Source organism: Antennarius striatus, chromosome 14 (genome assembly GCF_040054535.1).
Source record: "Antennarius striatus isolate MH-2024 chromosome 14, ASM4005453v1, whole genome shotgun sequence".
Taxonomy (NCBI): domain Eukaryota; kingdom Metazoa; phylum Chordata; class Actinopteri; order Lophiiformes; family Antennariidae; genus Antennarius; species Antennarius striatus.
In genome coordinates this window covers 6,737,977-6,760,294 of record NC_090789.1, presented here as the reverse complement: position 1 = coordinate 6,760,294, position 22,318 = coordinate 6,737,977, and the positions used below count along the sequence as shown (strand labels likewise).

The 22,318-nt window shown below is 40.5% G+C and overlaps 2 protein-coding genes across 2 annotated transcripts; one reads left to right on the top strand and one right to left on the bottom strand.

The window, feature by feature from the left end:
• Positions 1–7: 7 nt before the first annotated feature.
• Positions 8–18,267, bottom strand: ago2 (argonaute RISC catalytic component 2). The gene is made up of 20 exons (XM_068332387.1): positions 18,055–18,267; positions 16,965–17,012; positions 15,175–15,355; positions 14,965–15,085; positions 14,689–14,870; positions 13,624–13,760; positions 13,402–13,536; positions 13,065–13,152; positions 12,791–12,938; positions 12,559–12,678; positions 12,189–12,311; positions 11,750–11,883; positions 11,339–11,523; positions 10,942–11,101; positions 10,716–10,806; positions 10,078–10,272; positions 9,856–9,990; positions 9,644–9,745; positions 8,500–8,699; positions 8–8,394 (listed from the first exon to the last, which is right to left on the bottom strand). The coding sequence occupies exons 1-20, from the start codon at positions 18,071–18,073 to the stop codon at positions 8,286–8,288; spliced, it is 2,613 nt and encodes an 870-aa protein (XP_068188488.1). The 5' UTR covers positions 18,074–18,267; the 3' UTR covers positions 8–8,285.
• A 1,860-nt stretch (positions 18,268–20,127) lies between these two features.
• On the top strand, positions 20,128–21,870 carry dlx5a (distal-less homeobox 5a). Its single transcript, XM_068333184.1, has 3 exons — positions 20,128–20,664; positions 20,995–21,179; positions 21,375–21,870. Exons 1-3 carry the CDS (start codon positions 20,307–20,309, stop codon positions 21,687–21,689), a joined length of 858 nt encoding a protein of 285 aa, XP_068189285.1. The 5' UTR covers positions 20,128–20,306; the 3' UTR covers positions 21,690–21,870.
• The last annotated feature ends 448 nt before the right edge of the window (positions 21,871–22,318 follow it).

Here is a 22,318-nt window from a genome sequence, read left to right as displayed (position 1 = left end):
AGGAAAACATTTTTTAAACATTTTTATTAACGCAACTTACAGTCAAGCCATAGAGTGAACTATATTACCGGTAAGTGATAGGTATTCACATTATGTCCTAACAGGGTTTACAGCATATCTTGTGTTCTGTAAGCATACATGTTAACAAAATAAGGAAATGTAAAATAGAAATCAAAGCTTACACCTTTACAACAACGAAAACGAGGAGCTTAGCAGTGGATGTGAACAAATTAAAACAGCAACATAAAGACCCTCACCAGAACAGGAATGACAGCAAATTCAGTTTTGGCATGTCATGGTTTAAATAAGGGAGGAGAGAAAGAGAAAAATGAACAACGGAGCTCAAAATGACACAAAATGAAGGGAGGTTTGAATACACGTGGCTGTGCAGGGCTGCCTTTGCCAAGAGACTTTGGTCACTTTGCTTCTCCATCATGGCTTACAATGAAAAAGAAAAAAAAGCACAATGTACAAAATGAAAATGGCCAATGAGGGAAAAAAGACATAGAGCGGAGTGTCCTGGAATCAGTTCTACTTGTGAATGGGATAGAGGAATATCTTTTATTTCTCAAGAACATACAGATGATTGTCTGTCTTTCTTAAAAACGAGTGATAAATCAAAAAAACAACAACAAAAAAAACAGGTTTTTGCAGTCAACTACAACTCCAGGACAGCCCCTACATTCATAGGAGGTAGATAACATGGCAATGACACGGCAGACTCTTGAACACACGTCTGCGAGGAAATCGAGCTCTCTGCTATGTCTGAAACTGTAGTGCATAATTTGTTGAACTTTTTAAGGCCAAATGGGAACCTTACATGTAAATCTAAGGCTATTTTAAGACAAAGGTGCAGGGGGTGGGGTGGGTCGGGGTGGGAAGGAGGATGTAGACACAATAAGCAGATACAGCCCTTTACACAATGATACCTGAGTCAACAGTGTTCTACCACAGAACCTCGCAGGATGGTTGGTGCACATCAACTCTTCAGCTACACACAATATTTTTGGCTACACAGAGAATATGCAAAAAAAAAAAAAAAAATTCAAGACGAGCACAGCAACAATGAGGTGGCTACAACTGAGAAATTCTCCCGATGACATTTGTGTAGAGATTGCATAAATGACAAATTATTTGGCCACACGGTGTGACACAGTCGTTACGACAGAACTGAATCAGATTTACTATTTGGGGTGTTTTGCACAGCCTTCAGTGACATTCAAACCTCCAGAAAGGGGAAAATCTTTATTTTATTGGACAATATGAAGTACACTACAGAAAAAAAGTCAATGCAGCATATATCAGGCTTATGAGGTACTTCATGAAAATATACAGATATATCACCTTTTAGAAAACCTCCTCGAAGTCATATTATTCCTTAAGATTCCTATCGATAGCATAAAATACCTCGTCAGTTTTTTTAATTTTCACCCAACCTCCAGAGGGCTTCTCTTTTTTTTTTTAGACTGCTTTGAAAGTGCAAAAACACAAATACTGATCGTTCTATGCAGCATTTACACGCAAAGTTGCATGAGAATTTAAAAAAAAAAATCAATTTTTTTTTTTCATGTGGCATGGCAGATTTCGTCAAAACCTTTACGTTGAAATGACTCACAAACTCGAAGATGGCGCAGAAGGAGAGGAGACAAATCCAACAAAAGGCACACATAACCCGCTTCAAACACACACACACTGCTGTTTCCAGTTTGGGCTCAGCCATAACCAACTATCATTAAATGCCACACGACCTCCTATGTATCTTTTGATGAAGTTACAACGCTCTGATTTGCTGTTAAGTTTGCTCAAATGCGTGAATTCCCTTTGTTAATTGTCACATGCAAAAACTACTTTTCATACGCTCAACAAAAATGCCGTCGAGTTCGGAAAATAAGAGCAGTGGAAATAAACTGAGATGGGGACAGCTGTCCCTGGTTTTTATTGCAGTACTGGCAGAGAACTGTAGACATTTGATCACAAAGTGACTCTTCAGAAATGAAACCAAAGTATTTTAATATTCAGGAGAGGAAAAAAAAAAGAAAAAGCTGGTCATGAAGATAGAGCCAGTTTTATCCTACTAATCCGAAGTCTGAACGAACATCGCCTCAACCTGTATGAAGATGACAGGTTGGCGTAAAGACAGAAGTCACTGCCATTATTGCTGTACATACATGTTTCAAAATAATTTTAAAAAATTCTCAATATTACCAACATCATCTGGGACTCTTAGCACGCTGTCATGGCGGATAACAATCACTGAACGATGGCACGTTTGTCGAAGTACGATCAGGTCATGATTATAGTTTATTTCACCAAATTAATTTGTGTCGTTTATTTTTCTCCACCATCTAAAAGAAAATAAAAAAGATTCCAAATTACAAAAATTTGGTCCCCTAGAATATTAACCAACTAAAACAACCAACCCGCCATACATGATACATGACATTTTTTTAAAATGTCTTATTAAAAAAAAAGAAGAAGAAAAAAGAACAGTGCCTTCAACATGATATTGGCTTGTATTGGTTTGGTCATAATTTGAGATTTCATTACCATTATTATAAATTAGGGCTAATATTAGGTAGCACCTGACACTGCGCTGAGGTAGTTTTATTTTTTTCCAAGTTGGTTATTAAAAAGCCAAGTCGAAGTCTATAAAGGCTTGGAAAATTCATGAGTGGGTGTAGATCAACGAGAAACCATTGATTTTGTTTTGGTGACATTTTTTTGAAACTTCACCCGGAATGTCCACCGGGGGCAACTGTGTTACATCAGCCCGACGTAGCTCGGCCTGATTCTGCATCCTGGGTCTCAGAATGAAGATCCGAGGGCCAGCTGCGTAAACTAAATAAAGGAGATACACAACAAATTCATGAACAAATTGAGGAAAAAAAAATAGCTGCAAAAGTATTTTTGTTTCCGTGACCAGCGATCGAAAGCCAGTCTGAAGATCACGCCTGTTTCTTGATCAGTCTTAATGTATTATCTAATAGCCTGTTGTGATATCTTTAAAGGCTACCGAGCCCGGTCCTGTGGTCTTGTCATTGGTCAGTCTCTGTACTGTTAGTGTAATGCAACGTTAATACAACGGAAATCCATTGGCTCAAGGACAGTTAGATGGAAGACACTTGGTAAATGCTTCCACGAGACGAAGGCGAGACATGGCTGCATCCGATGGACACGAGGTGAAATCATTCTGTGTGCACGTCTGCCAGCATCCCGATCGAACTCATTACTTCTTAATAAAGAGAAATGATAAAATAGCCAAATATTTCCACTTGGTAGACGTTAGCATGCTAGACTGTCAGTGTATAAAAGTGGTGATTCACGAGGACACATCTCAGATGAGAAGCAGGAAAATGTTTAGCCGAAGCAACTTACTGCCTTTTATGTCAGAAACGACTCTTTTTAAACCAGTAAGAACAGCTGCGTGGTAATACAACAAAAACTTAAGTTCTCTGCTATCAAGCGGCTTTTTGCTAAACAGTTTCTGAGTCAAGCTTGAGGACGATTTTACAGGACAACTCTGCAAAGACAGATCAGGAATATCAAACTGAGGGCTGAAGCAGGAGCCTTAAAATCTACCAGCAAAAATGACAACAAAGCAACCATCATACACACACACACACACACACTTGTTGTGTTACAGCACCTCACACAAGCGTGAGGCCAGAACAGATGTCTTACTCCTTTGCACCAGTGTGAAACATTTGTCTCCTAAAAGTACAATAGCCAACATCTTCAGAGCGATATTAGAACTAATGGCTGCAAATCTCCCGTTAATCTGTGAAAAAAAATGAATTATATCAGCCGCGATATAAGCAAGATCTAAATCGATAAAATATTGAAAACATAATACTTTCTGAAATCATTATAGCCTATAAATAATAGAAAATTAAAAGGAAAAAAAAGCAAAAAGGCTGTACACGAGAAGCAAACATGAGCATAAATGTACTGGATAGATAACCTATACAATATTACAAAACACGCAGGCTTTACGTACATTCATTGTTATCGTTTGAAGCTAGGAAAATAGATTCTACTCTACAAGAGGTTTCTTTATATCAGCAAGTTTCTCTACAAGAGACGGGTGAGGGGGAGAGGGGAAGGACACTGATGCACAGAGGAATTAACTGATGTATAGATTCTCATTGGGCTTCATTTGAATTCAAATCCATTGGAAAACAAAAAATCAAACTGTTACACTGGGAGAAATCTTTATCTTATCCTCTTTTCACCCAAAATTTACATATGTACTTGGAAAAAGTAAAAATATAAAGGAAATAAAGTAGACTTGTGATATGCCAACCAGCCCCTCCTAGATTATTTTAGGAGTCTTTAATAATACAGGGGGAAAAAAACATCCAAACTGAGCTGAAATATCTACAAAAAGGTATCCTGTAATGCCAAGAGGGTTCGTTTTAAACACCTAACTAAGCACCGTGAGCACCATCGAACCTGTAAAGCGGTGCCACATTCATCCAGGCTGGTGAATTCATTCGTTTGTTCCACACACATTCTTCTGAGCTGGTTATAATCGAGCAGATTTAAGTCGAACAAATTTTTTTTAAAAAGCCTCCGCTGAATCTTGATATGTATAGTCTACGGTGGTTTCGGACACAAGAGGAGGCCTCACTTTTATATTTATTCATTGCAGTGTTGAACAGGGAAAGCGACCGTGTCAAACACACATCCACGCCTCCCCAACGATCTGACAGTCCGTAGCTAATCAGCTCTTTAACGCCAGCCAGTTTCTTTTGCATAAAGCTCCATCTCCCAACACGACTGTACAAAGGCAACCGACCCACACAGCTACAAGTTTAACTCATTTATTGTCACTTAAAGGCATGAGGAGATTTCTGAGAGACAACATGCTGTATTGCTGGTTGGCTAGGCAGAATCCCTCCTGATCAGCTGGGGTGGATATCTGAAAGGCAAGTGCACAGAAGAGACTCCTGCTGACTGCGCTTCTTTTCTTGTGTGTTTGTTTTTGGAAAGCCACTTATATCAACTACTTCTTTTTAAAAAGGACACCCACTGATAATGTCCTGTTGCAACAGCTACAAACTCCATTCTTGTTTAGTGCAAAGACAACACTGGCAAATCTTTTGTGTTGCATCTCCAGGAAAACCAATGCCTTTGTGATCTGTTGTCTTTAAGGTGCTGGTAAAAAAGGTAATGTAAAACACAAAAAAAGCACCAATAGCAAGCACAAACTCACCCTCCTTTAAAAACATCTCGATGGTTTTAAATTTCAGCACGCAAGTTCACTTTCTCACTTTTTATACCATTTTCCAAACACGATCCTCCAAAACAATGCATGATCAGATATGGTCACACATGGCACAACATTCTGCGGTGAGATGGAGCAGATTGATTGCATTGCTGAATTACAAACACCAGTTTCAACGTATCTTATTCTCTCTGAATCTTTTTTTTTAAAATCTCCAAGCACCTCGTCTGATAAACATCTAGGGTACATTTACATTAATTTCTCCAAATCACGGACATCCTATCACACCTCACATGGGCTTATGGTGGAAAAATCAACGTTGTGGAGAAAGTATGCAGTTTCATCGGTGCATAGAATAAAAAGGAAAGAAAGATGGGAAAGCTATTTATACATACAAAGCACACTTCAAGAATTTGGTCGTACAGCTCAGCACTCAAAATCACAAAAAACAACAACACATTCTTATCACGTTGAGCAAAACTAAAAACCCACACAACTACATGAACTGAGAAAGCGCATTCACCACCATGCAAACCAAGCGTTTGTAACCTCTACTGCCAACGAAAGACTCAAATAATGCCAATTTGATAGATAGGGATAATTATACAGAAATGGCCAGCAGTGTGATGTTACCATAACTCTTTAAACAGGTAACAAGAGGTAGAACACACGGCCATTTCCCTACAATTACACCAGTGTCGCGCAATACGGCCGAGCCTCATGCTCCGATCGAGGAGAACAAACTAGAAGTCACTCCGACGCTCTGCTAACAAAAAGTGCATCCAAATTTACATCTTGTGAAACCAGCACCGATCAGAACAATATTGACATCATAACAGTAAATATCAAGTACATGGTTTTTAGAATGCCCCACGAACACAGTCAGTCGGATTTCTAGTTGCTTTACAGGAAATGAAAAAAAAAGGGGGGGGTAATACAGAGAGGTCGCCTAAGGGAGAGAAAAGATCCTCGAGATGATGAAGCATCTTTTTAACATACGTGTTAAAAACAAAAACAAAAGCCTTGTTGACCAGTCCAGTGAGGAATCGAGGTGGTTTACAGTGAAATCTTCTAGCACCTAGAATCAAGATGACCACTTTGTGCTTCTATGTCTTTTGAGTACTTATCACGTAAAAGTTTGTAATCTTGCTTGGCTAAGAAAGATTGTGTGTTAAAAAGCGTACACCCAATTTGTTTTCCGGCTAGAAAAATCTACAATGTTACAAATGTCCACATAAATACTTCATCCCGTTAAAAAAAGGCATGAAGATGCTAATAAGCACTAGGAAACATGAATAAATGCAACATGCTTAAAAACAACAACAACAACAAAAAAAAGCCCTGATCATCTACTCTAAAAATGGATCAAAATTAATGTGAGACACCTCACGGCTAAATCTCTTGGTTAAACTGATGCATAGTTAGAAAATGTAGACTACTCCCTCTGATCAAGACTATGAAAACTTTCGCCAGATTGACCTAGAAGTAAAACTCAGGTGGGATGTTAGGAAATGTCTGGAATTATTAGCAAGACTCAGGCAGTCTTAGAAGGCAAGAGAATATTTGCACTTATAATCTTTATACAAACAGTGTTAATTTTGACTATATGGGCCAGTCATTTACAAAATCTAAACAACGGTTTCAGCGGCCTACACTGAAAGCTTATTCAAAATACACCTTATTACCAACATTACTATATAGTAGAAAGACTCACAAAAAGTCATTTGCATAAAGCTTTTGTGCGACGACTGCTCCCAGCTCCCGGAGCAAACACTCAATTTTTCTGGGAAATTTTTGATCGGTCTGAAATGTTGCAGCTTTCACTCCTCTGTACCGAATGCCTGGATATATAATCGAGATGCCACACAAACACCCCGCTCTGACAAAAAAAAACAACAACACACTGCAGGAAACACTATCCTGCTGCTATATTAATTCAAACATAGGAGTCAGGGTCTATCTGTGTGAAGAGAGAGAAAATAAGTATCACAAATACCTAAAAGACGAGTCAGCTACATGTATATTCTTTACAAATTAATCAAAATTAGATTAGACTAGGAAAAAAAATCATCAAGTTCTCCTCTGTTAATTTCTACATCATGTGTCTCAACACGGCTCAGACTTTAATACAAAGGTGTCCTTGTTGGGATCCAGTCCCAAATACACCATTACCCTGGATGGGAATTAGGTAACTGGTGCAACTCTTTTAGCTCAGACTAACAAGAGGCAAAAAGGGACATAAATGCTCTTCTTTCTTTCTTTCTTTTTAGCAAACACTAGAAGCCCTCAAGTAAATAAATTGTCAGTTCCAGGGATGATAACATCTCATGCAAAGAATTTAAATGAAGTTGTTTACAGATTTGGCATAAAATGGTCATCAGCGACAATCGAGGACAAATACTGAAAACCCAGCACATGTGGGTCAAATAAGTTCATAGTTTTCCACATAAATTTCAACAGAAAGGTTGATCCTAAATGGCACTTTTCATCACATAGTGCCCTATGTGAATAATCACACGCTACCCTCAATATATTAAGTACTTTTGACCTGATTAAAGTACCCATTGTGGTCAGTGCACTTTGCTTTGATTGGCTGATAAATAATGTTTGTCAGACGAGTAAATCTTTAGGCATACAAAAAGTGAACAGGCGACCTGATTGGTTCATAAATTTGGTCCTTCTCCATTCGAGCACCAAGACCCCAAACCAGAAAGAGGAGAAGGAGGGCGAACATCTAAATTATAATTCACTCTTATGTAAGTAAAGATGGTACAAACACACTAATATATAACATGTAAAAAAAAACAACCAGACAAACAAAAATCAGCTCTTCCAGCTCAAACTTAATTTGCTTCTTACAGTCTAATTGCTGGTTTGGTTTGGGTGGGTCAGGGGCTAAGTACAATTGTAGACATGTGGTTAAGTGACAGTTCGGCTTGATAAGGAGATCACAATGTGAAACCACTGTGACACTATCTACAGCTGAGAGTGAGAGAGCGGTGGGTAGTGCATTTATCAGTGGGGCCTCACCCACCCCCCACTCTGGGGTTGCGTGCTCTCAGGCAAAGTACATGGTGCGCAGGGTGTCCTGGTGGATCTGAACGGCCTTAGCCAGAGCCTGCTGGTCGCGCCCGTTACTCTGGCCTGATGTGTGGCTGCCCTCAGCGCTGGAAAAGCAATACAAGAAGCGTATATTTTTATCATTCTGCATATACATCATACTTGTACGGATTCATGTTGTTCACAACAGTGACAGCGAACGGGCCGTTTACCTGTCATGCTCTTTGTCCACCAAGTGATAACGTGCTCGGAAAGCCACCAAGTGGGCGTAGTAAGCTGGTGCTGGGATGGACACAGAGCGAGTGCAGCGCACATACGTGTGGCATAGCTGATAGGTGAGCACCTGGAGTTCATCTGAAGAGAAGTGGTTGTCGTCCCACAGCACATGGTAGTGGGACGGCCTGCTGGTACCCTGCAAGCAGCGATAACCATTTTTAGCAGTGGAACGTTTTTTCTGCTTTCATTCCTCCGTTATTGGACCAGTTTATCTGCTGATTCCCTGATACTAAATTCATAAAACAATCACAATCGACAGTAGTTCATTACATTAAAAAAATAGATGTCAGTGCATGTGCTAACAGCAGCACAAGGGCCAGCAAAACTAGAAAATTAGTTCGCGATTGGGTAGATCACGTGACATTAAAAGAGATGTCAGCTTATCAGCCATTCCGTCAGCTCCTAGGGTACACATTGGTCTTGATTACCACAGAGCACCCACAACGGGTGGCCGCTTGAGTGGAGTTATTGCCAAGAGCAGGCTGGACGATGCATTCCTGGACTTCCTGAATTACTACTACATAATCCGTCAACAAGCATTATCTACGAAAATATGACAGATCATGGATCAAGATCGCTGTTTGCGCCAGATCTCTTGAAAGATGACCACAGTATTTTCAGCACTATACGGAGCTATACGCACCAAAAAGCCTATAATTTTCTCATTAACCTACAGTGCGCTTTATAATCCGGTGTGCCTTATATGTGAAATTGTAAAATGAACAATTTATTAAAGGTGAGCCTTACAATCCAGTGCACCTTGTAGTGTAGAAAATACTGTATTTGTTGACCATCTGGAAAAGGCTGCGACCACTCTGAGTTGTTGCTACACACTGATGTGAGAAGGGTTAGTCCAGGGGAAATTCTTTAAGAGTTCAGGAGCTCTGCTCGGAGATTAAGGAGTTTTTCCACATAGCCGGACACACAGAATACAAGTAGCTAATTAATGGTCAGTAACTTGATCATTTTATTATTAGCTCCCACGTTGAAAATGTGTGATCACCTCTGCCATAAAACAAAAGATAAATTCTACGCGAATTACAGTTGCAGTCACTTTAGTCCTTTCAAGGCAGCTCTTACCTGAATGCCAGCGTGACTGCAAAGGTAGAAGTCAAACTCTGATGGGTGAGTGATTTTGGTGTCCACTGTGGTGCCTGCAGGAATGTTGCCACTCTTCCCGACCTGTAAATACAAGGTTTAGTGTTAAAAATTTGATTTTTTTAGATAACAGATGGTAGATGTTAGTTGAATTTTTTCCTTATTTGGATAAAAAGCTAAATACCAATACTGACCCTCTCATTTCTGTCCGTGCAGAAAAGTCTTGTGTGGTGTCTCTTCTGCACCACCACAAAGGTGATTCCAGGCTGGTAGTCCTTCTCCAGTTTTATGCAGGCCTCTCGGATCGCAAGTAGCTCATGCTGAAGGACCTGCGTGCGTTCAAGTCACAAGTTTATTAGAATAACGCCTGAAAGCAACACCACTTCCGTGACCATCACCCCTGATATATGCATCACCTGATTGAACTGGCCCTCGGAGATACCGTCTCGGTAGTAGATGATTCTGGTGGGTTTAAAGCGGGTGGACTTGTAGAACTGGATGAGCAGCTCCCTCACCATGGTGGCCAGGTCCTGGATGATGTCCTGACGGTGCTGCTGTACCCGGACTGTGGCACAGTATCTGCTGGGATGGGCATCCATACTTCCAACGACCTGAAAAAGAACGGAACAAACAAATCAGCACCAAACGGGGCTTCAGGGGCCTGAATGTTTCAGAGGTGATATGTTTCGCAATACGAGGAGACAGTTTTTGAAATATGATTATAATCATTTTCACCCCAGTCTCCAACTGCACCTTTGATGAATTTGGGCTACGAGGGACAGATACAGTAACCTCATCTACATGCAACATTGTGATTGGTGGGTAGTATAAAGTGGGAATTTACTGAAAATTACTGTTCCTGGTGGATTCTGGGAGCAGCTGGAAGTCAGACATACAATTAATGTGCCAGTGGCCACAACATTAAACAAAGAGAGGAAAAATTCTCAAGTGCTGCGGAAGTCCTCGGTAAATTGGTGTGATTTTGTCACTTAGAATACACCTCATTTACTTGTGCTGCAAGGGGTAGATGCTAATTTTGCATGGTGTTACTTACAGCAGCGATGGAAGGCTTTTTTCCATCTCCTGCAGGAGGATGAGTCACGTCTGCACCAAGGAAGATCACTGGCTGTTGGAACACCAGCGGCCTGGGGTGTCGAAACAGACACAATTCAGCACCAAAATAAGTTATATGCAGTATGCTACAAATTTGGATGGGGGTTACATCACAAAGATATTCACAATTACTGAGGTAATAACTAATAATCAGCATCTTCACTGACCTGCCCTGTGGGAGCAAGATATTATTGACGCCGCCCAGCTTGACGTTGATCTTGAGACAGAGGTTGGAGAGGGTCTGGGGTGTTGTCTTTTGAACATTCTTCACTTGCACACACTGCGTGGCCATTCCAAGTACCGTATCACCAACCCGCTTCACCTCAGCTACACAAGAAGGAAACACCAAATAATTAGGGACAATCAGGTCCAAAACTTTAAAGCTATTGTTCAAGTGCATCACATTAACCATAAAAACTGACCAAATGTAGCCAGTTTAATATGATTATTATCTGTGAATCAGATGGGATTACTGATTACTGTTGAAAATTGATGTCATCACCAACAGGAGCTAAATCAATAAGTTACTCAATAACACAAAAACAGACTGTATGTATCCCTCACCATAGACTGGCGTCTTCCCCGGTAGGATGACGACCACAAGCTGGAGACCCTGGTAGGTGTACTTGAGGTGTCTGAACATGGGCTCCACGCTGTCTGCTCCTTGGGCATATTTACAGAAGCATGGCTGACCCTGGATGGGCATCCCTGCATCCCGAGAGATTTTCCTCAACTGATCTGTGAAAGCTCTGAGACAGAGAAGGAATTTATTTATTGTTAATCTGTGGAGAGGCTCACCACGGCAGAGATTAGAGACGTAAATCCACCTCAAGACTGACATTTAAAAAAAGTTAAAAGTACAAAAATTAGTGATCTAGGGCTACTAATATGTTAATCATGACGTAGTGACAATTGACAGAAAAACTAACACCGCGTTAAAAATAGAGACAATAGAAGTAAGAACACTGCACTTACTTCAGCAGGAGTTCAGTGCACTGCCTCTGTGGTGCAAAGCAGGCGATGGCCCACACTTTGATCTCAATACCAGTGTGGAACTGCTTGTTTCTCATGTCCCACACTCCCTGGATCGGTGTGGCTATTGCTTTGTTCTGCAAATTATAAAGGACAGCAGCTTTCAAAGCTATGAACAAGCATTAACGAAGAGATGAAAAAGCTTCTCATAATTTTGAGTGCTTTGGTGCTTTTTTACAAGACTGGAATGAATAACATTGATTTTAGTTATTTGAAATGGGTAAATGTTGTTTGAGTGACGAGTTGCTTGAGTTACAAGCTCATTCAAGGAACAGATTGAAGTTGCGTGTACACACACACACACACACACACACACACACACACTAAAAGGCCATTAGCTCAAGTGTACATCAGCAGCAACAACAGACATTGGTGAGCATACCCTGCCTCCATAGAGAATGGAAGGTGCTTGTAGGACGCGGCCATTGACTTCGGTCATCTCATCCCTCACCATCACTCCAAATTCTCGAACGTAAGGATCTGTGTTGAAGTTGGCACTTCTCATCTGAGAAACAAAACAACACAGCAGGTGGAATAAATGTGAATGTCTCAACCTTTCAATCTAAATTTCTTCGTTTTGAGATGTCATGCAGGGCTTTTCAGTCAAATAAAAGCGAATGAAACGAATAGTTCCCTAGTTCGATGAACTAATGTGTGAAAATCAAGGTGATGGCAACTGTTTTGATCTCAGCCATAGTGCTCATTACTGAGTTGTACTCAGGTAAATCTTTCAGTATCTCAAAGTGACTTACCAGTTTACTTATCTCATCCTGACGGTCTGGTGCCGATCGCGCTGTGGCACGGATCATAGTGGAGGTCTGATTGTCCGTCAGCTTTTTAATGCAGCGCTGTCCAGCCACGATGTTACACACCTGTAGTGGATACGCGCAAAACAAAAATGTTTCATCGGTAAATCGGCCATTAATTGCAAAAGAAATTTAAAAAAAAAAAAAAAAGCATAAACACAAAATTGTTGATGCTTACCTCTAGAGGTAGGTAGGTGTGCTTTTGCTCCTGCCCCACCTGTAGACACGGGAGGTGGGGGTATCTCAGGATGAGCTTGTACTTGTCTTTGAAGTACTGTGCTACTGTGCATTCAATAGTTTGGCCATTCTCCTGCTGCAAGGGAAACCTGAGGGAAGCACACGCCAAAACATTTGCATAGATTCATTGCTGGACTGCTGATTATGCTATTGGGTAGTGATAAAACCAACAAGCATAGAGCCTTAGCAAAGTGGAAACAGAAGAGCTTCCTTACGTTTGGTGGCTAGCTGGTCTTCTGGTCACGTTGCACACTCTGTACTTCCTCTTCATCTGCCCACAATGGGTAATCTCCACCTTCAAGCCTGCATGGAGGAATTGGCATAAAATATGACTTGGAGTTAAAAACAAAACTTAAGATAAGAGCCATGAGGACATGGGTAATGAGTCCATAAACGACGGACTCATTGTGTTTGTCTGCTGTCACATTGCTGATAAGGATCGTATTAAAAGCACCATCAGGCTGGCATAGTAGGGTTTATTTTCAACCCGAGTCCTGCATAACGCAAACTAAAAATTCACTATCAGTAAGTGAGCTTTGAGAATTTACTTACCTTTAATTTCTTTTGTAAATTTCACTCTTTGCGAGTCTGTTAAGGGCTTCTGTTGTTCTTCAATGCTTTTAAAATCCAAGACCTCACACATGAACTCAATAACAGGCTGGGCTTTGTAGAATGCAGTAGCCGAAACTGGAAAGAACAAAATGTGTAAAACAAAATAAGAATCACAAAGCAAACTCATTTTTACAATATGAGCGCAAGTGAATTGTAATTTACCGTCGATGTTGAGCATCATTTTCCAAAGGGAAGGCCTAACGGACTGGTGGAAACCAAACCACACCTCTCTACCACCACCGAGGGGGTTTGAACATCCCTCTGAGGGAGTAAAAAAAGAGCGGCCCACTGGCGTATACCTGTAACAGAGGACAGCTGGTCTTAAAACCTGACATACTAAAAAACAACAAACCGTTAAAAAGTGATGCTCATAGCTATCATGACAAACGATACATTACATGTACAGTATTTTCTGCACTATAAGGCACACTGGACAACAAAGCACACCTTCAATGAATGGCCTTTTTTATAACTTTTTTTAAAATAGGTCATTGAATTATGAGGCATATCTGATTATAAAGGCGCACCTTCAATGAATGGCCTATTTTAAAACATTTCACCAGAATAGGGCGCACCACATTATAAGGCGCACAGAATAGAAACTACTGTAGTGGCTGTGGTTGCGTTATGCATCTAACTAGATTAAGTTGTGCTAAAGGGATTGCATTCACAACTCTGCAGCCTTTTCTCAAATTTCAAGAGTCAAGTCCCTGCCAGCCAAAGGTGCCTGGCAAGCTACAATTGATTCGCAAATGTGGTTGACACCTGAAACAGCAGGTAACTGTGGGGGGGGGGGGGGGGGGGCAACTTAAACTTGTATATTCTGTCTGGGCTGCTGACCAGATAGGTGGGGGTTGAGGTTACAGTTGAGAACTTATCTTCAATGAATGGCCTATTTTAAAACTTTTTTCATATACTGTATAAGGCGCACTTGATTAAAAGGGACACTGTTGGTTTTGGAGAAAATTTAAAGCGTTTAGGTGAGCCTTATAGTGCGGATAATACTAAGTTTTACATCTCTAAAATGGATTCACAACACGAGAATCAAGGGTCATTCTCTGCTTGAAATAATGCCCAGAAGGGAGGAGTAGCAAGTTAGCTTCAGTTCATTTGAATACAATGGAGATATGCGCTTCCAAGCAAGTTGAGGGTTTCAGAAGAATACCTTGCGAAAACATTATGCTTATATGTTTTGTGGAAAAACAACAATGTTCAACATTAACACACCTCATGGAGGGCAAATGTCTCATGACCACATCCAAGGCCTGAACAGTCTCGAAGGGGACGCTGGGCAGCCGTCCTGATAGTGCTTCGTGCAGAGCTTGGAGGCTGACGCAGGACACCCACTTGATCGATACTTTGAAGCTGCGGTCTTTGCCTTCACCAGGAATGGTCACCTCAAGTTCTACCTGTGTTTATCACAAAAGAATGGAAGAGTTAGGCAATTTCATATCAGTGGTAGTAGAGATCTTATGGTATTGAAAAGTGTTGAAAAGTACGTACTTTGTCTCTGCCAATAGGCAAGGGCATAGCAGTGTAGAGGTTCTTCCTGCCGTCATACACCGGTTTTCGATCACCAAAGATTTGTGTTTTAAAGTGCTGGACCATATGCTCCACAATTTCCCTGAGAGCAAATTAAAACACATTATACCACACTCAATACCCACTAAACTTATGCTCAATGCTTCTGCAGAAGCATGAACATGAACATACCGATTCACCCTCCTGGGGCATTTTTCAGGCTTGATGTCAATGTCATAATGGTAGATCTCCAGCTTGGGGATTTCCATCTCAAAGAAGTTGGCCTGGAGCTTGATTGTCCTGCCCATCGTGCCAAAGTCCGGCCGTGACGGTGGTTTAAACACATACTCTGGCACCGGGGAAGATGGGGGTTCTAAAACAGGCAGGCAAAGCAAAATTAGAAAACTATTTAACTAGAGTATCATTACAGATAAAATATGAATTGCAAATTTGCAAAATTGGGAATCGAATTCTTTGGCCTTGGTTGCCACCCTTGGCCTCTACCTTTGGTAAATGTAGGTGAGAGCCAACAGCGCAATATGACCACAAAAATGAATCAATTGCTTGACAAGCAAGGGAGCACTAAGTCCAACAAACATGTAAAATGGTTGAGTGTAATTCAGGAGACAAACATTTTGTTTGGTGCTGAGACAGTGCCCACACAAACCCTTAAATTACCAATAAAATATTTCCCTCATGTTGGTCTGAAATAATATATCACTAAGCAGATGCAGTGTTTCTCATACATGCTTGGGAGTTGGCTGGTATCAGTGAAGAAAACTCACACTGTTGGCCACTGATTAGCCATGTGAGTAAATTAGACCTTCACAGAGCCAGATGTACAACACTGCACGTCATATAGATCTTGCAAGAATTAATAAGGTGACATTTCATTCACTGTATTATCCTGGCGTGGACAACCTAAGCTTATCTAGAACGCTAGATATGGAAGTCAGACTGTCAAAGGCACAGTCACCATACCCTTCAGTACCCTTTCTTAATGTTCCAGCTCTGCTCACTGAAACACAGTAACACGCATAATAAATGGTAATGTGGGGTAGAAGGGGATATATGTACAGTATTTTCCGCACTATAAGGCGCACCTAAAAGCCTTTAATTTCCTCAAAAACTGAGTGTGCCTTATAATCCAGTGTGCCTTATATGTGAAAAAATTTAGAAAGGCAATTCATTGAAAGATGAGTTCTCAGCTGTAACCTCAACCCCCACGCTGTTTCCTTTCTGGTCAGCAGCCCACACAGAATACACAAGTCTAATCTGCTCCCCCCACATTTACCTGCTGTTTCAGGTGTCAACCACATTTGTGAATCAATCGTGGCATGCCAAGCACCTTTGGCTAGCAGGGATTTGGCTCTTAAAATTTGAGAGAAGGCTGTGGAGTCATGAATGCAATCCCTTTAACGCAACTCAATCAAGTGGCTGCATAATGCAACCACAGATATTACAGTAGTTTCTATTCTATACGTCGGTGTGCCCTATTCTGGTGAAAACGGCTTTAAAACAGGCCATTCACTGAAGGTGCGCCTCATAACCCAGTGCGCCTTATGTAGTATATGAAAAACGCTTTAAAATAGGCCACTCACTGAAGTTGTGCCTTATAGTCCAGTGCGCCTTATACTGCGGAAAAGTGTGTGTGTATGTGTGTGTGTTTATGTGTGTGTGTGTGTGTGTTTATGTGTATAAAGCCTAAACACTGAACAGCCATTCACAGAGCAACATTACAAGCATTTACAGGAAGTTTATTAAAATGGCACTTTATTCAGTAGAATCTCATCTATGCCTGTTGTCACTAGAACTTCAATATTCAATCAAAATGTTAAAATCCTCCACTGATGAGTACATAATGTGATGTTTGAATGATTAAAAAAATACAATATTTAATAACAATAGCATTATTAAATTTTACATTGGACCAATGCTGGGATCAGTCTACTAATTTAAAGGCCAAATATAAGAAACTTTACCAGAGCTCCCTGACCCAGAGGATCGTGGTCCCTCAGTCATCTCAGCAGCTACACAGGGCAAAATAAAATGTTAATAACGCTCAAGAATTTAATACAAGATTGAGAAATATACAGTGAAATCCCTTAAACTCGGCCATTCATCAAATGAATGTTTACTGTTCAGTTTGTTAAAACGAACCATGTCTTTAGGTAGAAAAGGCACAACTACATTGCAAACACCCATTTCAGTATGTTTCGCTCTCTTATCGCATTCAAAGCGCCATCATCCACAATCAGGGACAGCTTTTTTTTTTCATTTTACAACTCTTATCAACATGCAAACAGAACTAATCAAGCAAGGTGGTAATCCAACTCATGCAGCCGCCCATTCGTTTGGAAATAGCTTCCAATTCATTAGTCTAACCGGTGCATGAAAAAGATAGCACTGAACTGTAATTTCTTAGATCGAGGCAGAACTTTATATTTAGATATAAAACACTGCTCGTTTAACATTTACAATGTTGTCCACGGTTATGTTTGTGAAATGTTGACGGGTAGTTTTTTGGTCGGAATATCTTTGTCGTGGAAAAAAAACAATACAACATACCTGAGTTTACCGTAGCACAGCGGTACACGGTTAGCTTACCATGGCTAAGATTGGTTATGAGATTAAATACCATGGTCGGCCGCTTAGTATCGCTTTAGGTCTATTCTGTGCTGCTGTTACACCGCAAAATACTCAAAATGATCATGCGTGCAATTATAATCTCAAAAATGTAAACCCTAATCTTCTAAGGTTTGTGCAGTAATATTGGGACGCTAACTACAAGTTCGGTGGCGAGTTGCCGTCGAAGCTAACTTGGTTGTGCATCTTGTTGTTGTGCGCTAGCTCATGCTAGGCTTGTCTCCACTATTGTTACCGATATGTCCACTTAAAATCGTAACGACTCGTTGCCCAATAAACACTCTGTTTGGTTGTAGAATAACCAGTCAAAGACGAATTAGTTTCAGCAATGGCTTGAATCAATTTCGAAGAAAATGCTACATGCATTGCATTCATTTTCGCTAGCCGTATCACTTAGCCGATGCTAATCTTAGCTACACCACTTACCTCCAGCAGAGGAATACATTTTGTCGACTTTTACGCGTGTCGTGGACGTACAGAAACACTCCACTTTATTGTGGCCAAATTATCTTCAAACTCATGCGTGGTCGAAAAGTATTTATATCTAACGGAGCGAAGGAGTAAATCCAGTTAAGAAATACAGATATTTAGTTGTCCAAGTAGTAAATATTTGGAGTGTCTCATCCTCGGCATAGCCCCATCCCCCCAACACACAAAACGGCAGACGACTGAAAAGATAGCAGAGAAAATGCACGGCCAAGATGTCTCCCTCCCATCAACTTCCGTTGTCGGTCATTTCCTGTTTAACAGAAAAACGCGATTGGCTGATGGAACGTTAACGTTTGGTAACTTTATGAACATTTTATCATTTGTTTACATATATAATTTACATATATAAGTTTACATTTCTGACAGTAATTATTGACAGATAGCTATTCCTAAATTGTGCTCACGCGTAAAGTAGTGCAATTAATCTTATCAAAGAACCAGTGCTTTTAGTTAGCGGGGATGGGAGGGAACCTTCTTGATAAATGGTTGAACTCTGTAGTGACGTCGGACGCACGTTCCGCGCTCTCGGCTTTGACCCGAATTCAAATCGAGCAATATGAGCTGGGGTATTTTATTTAAAAAATACACTAATAAATAAAAGTTATGGTCCTATATGCGAGTAAGAACAATGACAAACCCTAAAATATAAACTAGAACGCTAGTTAATTAAAATGTCTCAAAATTCTCGGCCTCGGCATGGTTTTTGTAATTCCGGGTCACGCAAAGCCAGACACGTTAGGTTACCCAGAAATATTAATAGTTTAATATTAAAAAATATTATTTGTTAAAACAAAATAGTAAAACGTAATTAATAGTAATTTAAAGATATGGTGAACACCAGTTTTTAATTAGTTACGTTATGTATATGATTATATATATCTACGCTAAGTGCGCAAAAACATTAATCAGTTATTTGTTTAGTGAGAAATCCTGTCTAAATTAAGCTGCAGAAAAAGTTTTTTGGACCGAGCGTAAATGTAGATTATATGTTTTATTGTCTTACATATGATATATAAAAGATTGTATGCTTCTTGTAAGTTACATTAATGTCTACATTAATGTGTACATTAACACGTACATTATAGTCTGATGTAGACTCGCTGCAGTAGTTTGGACATTTTATTTAGTTATTTATCGACGTTCCAAGGTGAAATTAATTTGCTTTGTTGAAGTATGACTGCTATTTCTGAATGTTGCCACTAGTCGGCGTCCTTCACCACTCAATGGGCAGACTGAGCGGCTGCTTCGCTGGGGATTTTATGATTAAATAAGGTTGATCTTTAATGATACGAACGGATAAATTACTTTAAAGTTTTTGCTATTATCTGATAATCCAAGAGATTTTGGATAGATCTGAAGACAAGCCTCTACCAGAGTGTAACTTATCAGTTATATGATATATTTTCTATGACATTACAACAACATTTCACTACATTAAGTTGGCCTGTGTTAAAAGACATACACACATGTATTGGGGAAATTAAAGTTATTTCAGAAATAATCTGTAAGGATTAAATATTTCGTCACGTTTAGCTCGCTTGGCTGTAAAAGCACATCACGATCACTGAATTATCACATTTGATGTATAATTTCTCTGATTACTATAACAGAGAAATTGTACATCGAATGTGATAATTCATGATCATGCTGTGATTTTGGAATTATTTGTCCGTGAGTGTTAAGCCTAGCTGAATCCCACGGTGTCTCTTTTGACAAAATATATGAACATAGGGACGTATGGAATCGACCAGTCTTTTAACGGGAGGCATTTCCTTTGAAGGGGTTTCTGTCATTCTAATTCGTCCTTCTGAAAACGTCGATTGGCCACACGGACAACACTTTAATTGCTCTCATTGATTGATATATATGAAACACTACAATGCCGCCACATAGGCCAGGTGGTTTTCCCCCTATAAGAAAGCTGGCTGAGTGAATTGGGTGTAGCTGTGTCTGAGTGCGCCTTGGCCAATGGAACCAGATCCTCCCTGCAGTGCGTAAGAGCGCGATTTAGGATTTAACCAAGTCTTTGCTGCGGGGCTGGCTGTAGTCTTCACCAGAGCCCGACGGTCCGAGAGCCTTTCAACAATGCCAGTGTAGTTTTCTCGCCCCTTTGGAGAAAGACTGCTTCGTTGTTGTTTTTTTAATTAAATACATTATATAAAACAAACCAACGCGCTTCGCCTCGAAGTATGACTGGAGTATTTGACCGGAGGATCCCGAGTGTGAAACCTGCAGATTTCCAGAGCTCCTTTCAACTCTCCGCCATGCACCATCCGTCTCAGGAGTCTCCTACTTTACCCGAGTCCTCCGCCACGGATTCTGGCTACTACAGTCCCGCCGCTGGAGTCACCCACGGCTACTGCTCCCCCAGCTCGACCTCGTACGTGAAGCCGCTCAATACCTACCAGTACCAGTATCCTGGTGTGAATGGATCCGCTGGAAATTACTCGACAAAATCCTACACTGATTACAGCTCATACACGGCGCCCTCTTACCATCAGTACGCGGGGACTTACAGCAGAGTGCAAGCCCAACCAAGTCCACAAGGTACGAACACGGATATTCTTTGCTGATAACTGGATCTTACCTAGATTGATTTTAAAATTTTATATTTCATAAATATTTTTTTTACTCTCTGTTCCCCTGACTTTTCCATTTGTGTTACTCGTTGAATAAAAACATTCAATTTTATAAGGCGAAGAAAATATAAGTATTTACATAACTGTATTTCGAAGTAACATTTCGCTTTTTGCCTACTTATAAAATTCAACATTTCTGCAATTTCAGGAACAAAGCACACAAGCCATTTTAAGATGAAGTCAGTTCATTTTCTACACATGATACACAGGTTCATTTTTGTTTTTATTGTTTTCACAGAAAAAGAAATAAGCGAGCCAGAAGTGAGGATGGTGAATGGCAAGCCAAAGAAAGTGAGGAAACCGCGGACTATCTACTCCAGCTTCCAGCTGGCCGCCCTGCAGAGGCGGTTCCAGAACACACAGTACCTGGCGCTGCCGGAAAGAGCCGAACTGGCTGCCTCGCTGGGACTGACACAAACACAGGTGAGATCTAAAATCAAATTTATTATAAATCAATTTTGTCTGTTTAATAAAAGCATCTTCTGTAATTATGATTTTAATAAATTTTCCAGAGAATTGTTTCGTGCGTCTTTACGCGCCATACCCATCCGAAGTGCTTGAATTAAATACTTTATGTCCTGATTTTTTTGTTCTTTTACCCCCCCCCCCCCCACTCAGGTCAAAATTTGGTTCCAGAACAGAAGATCAAAACTGAAGAAGATCATGAAAAACGGCGAGCTTCCTCCGGAGCACAGCCCCAGCTCCAGCGACCCCATGGCGTGCAACTCCCCACAGTCCCCGGCTGTTTGGGAAACGCAGGGCCCCTCAAGGCCGCACAGCCTACAGCCTCAAAACATCAACACTACGGCTTCTAACTTTTTGGAAAACTCGGGGTCGTGGTACACCTCAGCGGGCTCCTCCGTGGCCCCCCACCTGCAGACCCCTAACTCGTTACAGCACTCTTTAGCTCTCGGAGCGGGGACGTTATATTGAAAACCCCTGCTGTTCATTTCACATCTTTTCTCCCTCCTTCTATGGGACTCGTGTTCAAATTTCAGAGGAATATGCAATGTATTTGATGACAGTCATAGAAGAAACGTGTAAAATGTGTAAATGTGTGCATGTAATTTATTGCATTTTGGAAGACTATTAAACGTTTAAATGGACAATGGAATCTTGTAAACTCCGGTCTCACTGTAGTCTCTTGTTATTTTAACCCTCGGTTTAATTACACTGAAAATCACGACAAAGACTCACACACATAAATAATGTCTGTGAGCCTCATGCAGATTGGCATTTCCACAGCAAGCAGCAGCCAATTCGGAGATGAATTTAAACGCCAACGATCACATATTTATTTGGAATTTTTTTTATAACTGGACGTCAGACAAACTTATTTATGAATGGAAAAAAAAATCAACTTGGCTTTTACATTTGGAGCAATGTTTACGTAAAATAACAGAGATGGTCATTTCAATATTGCAAACACACTTCTGTGAAAAAGGCTACCAGACACCGGTCAGCCTAAACCCTACATTTACTTCGACTTAATACTGGTGTTTCCTTCACTGGATTGTTGTGTCTTTTTTTTTTTTTTTAAAAAGAATAGAATTTTTTTTAAA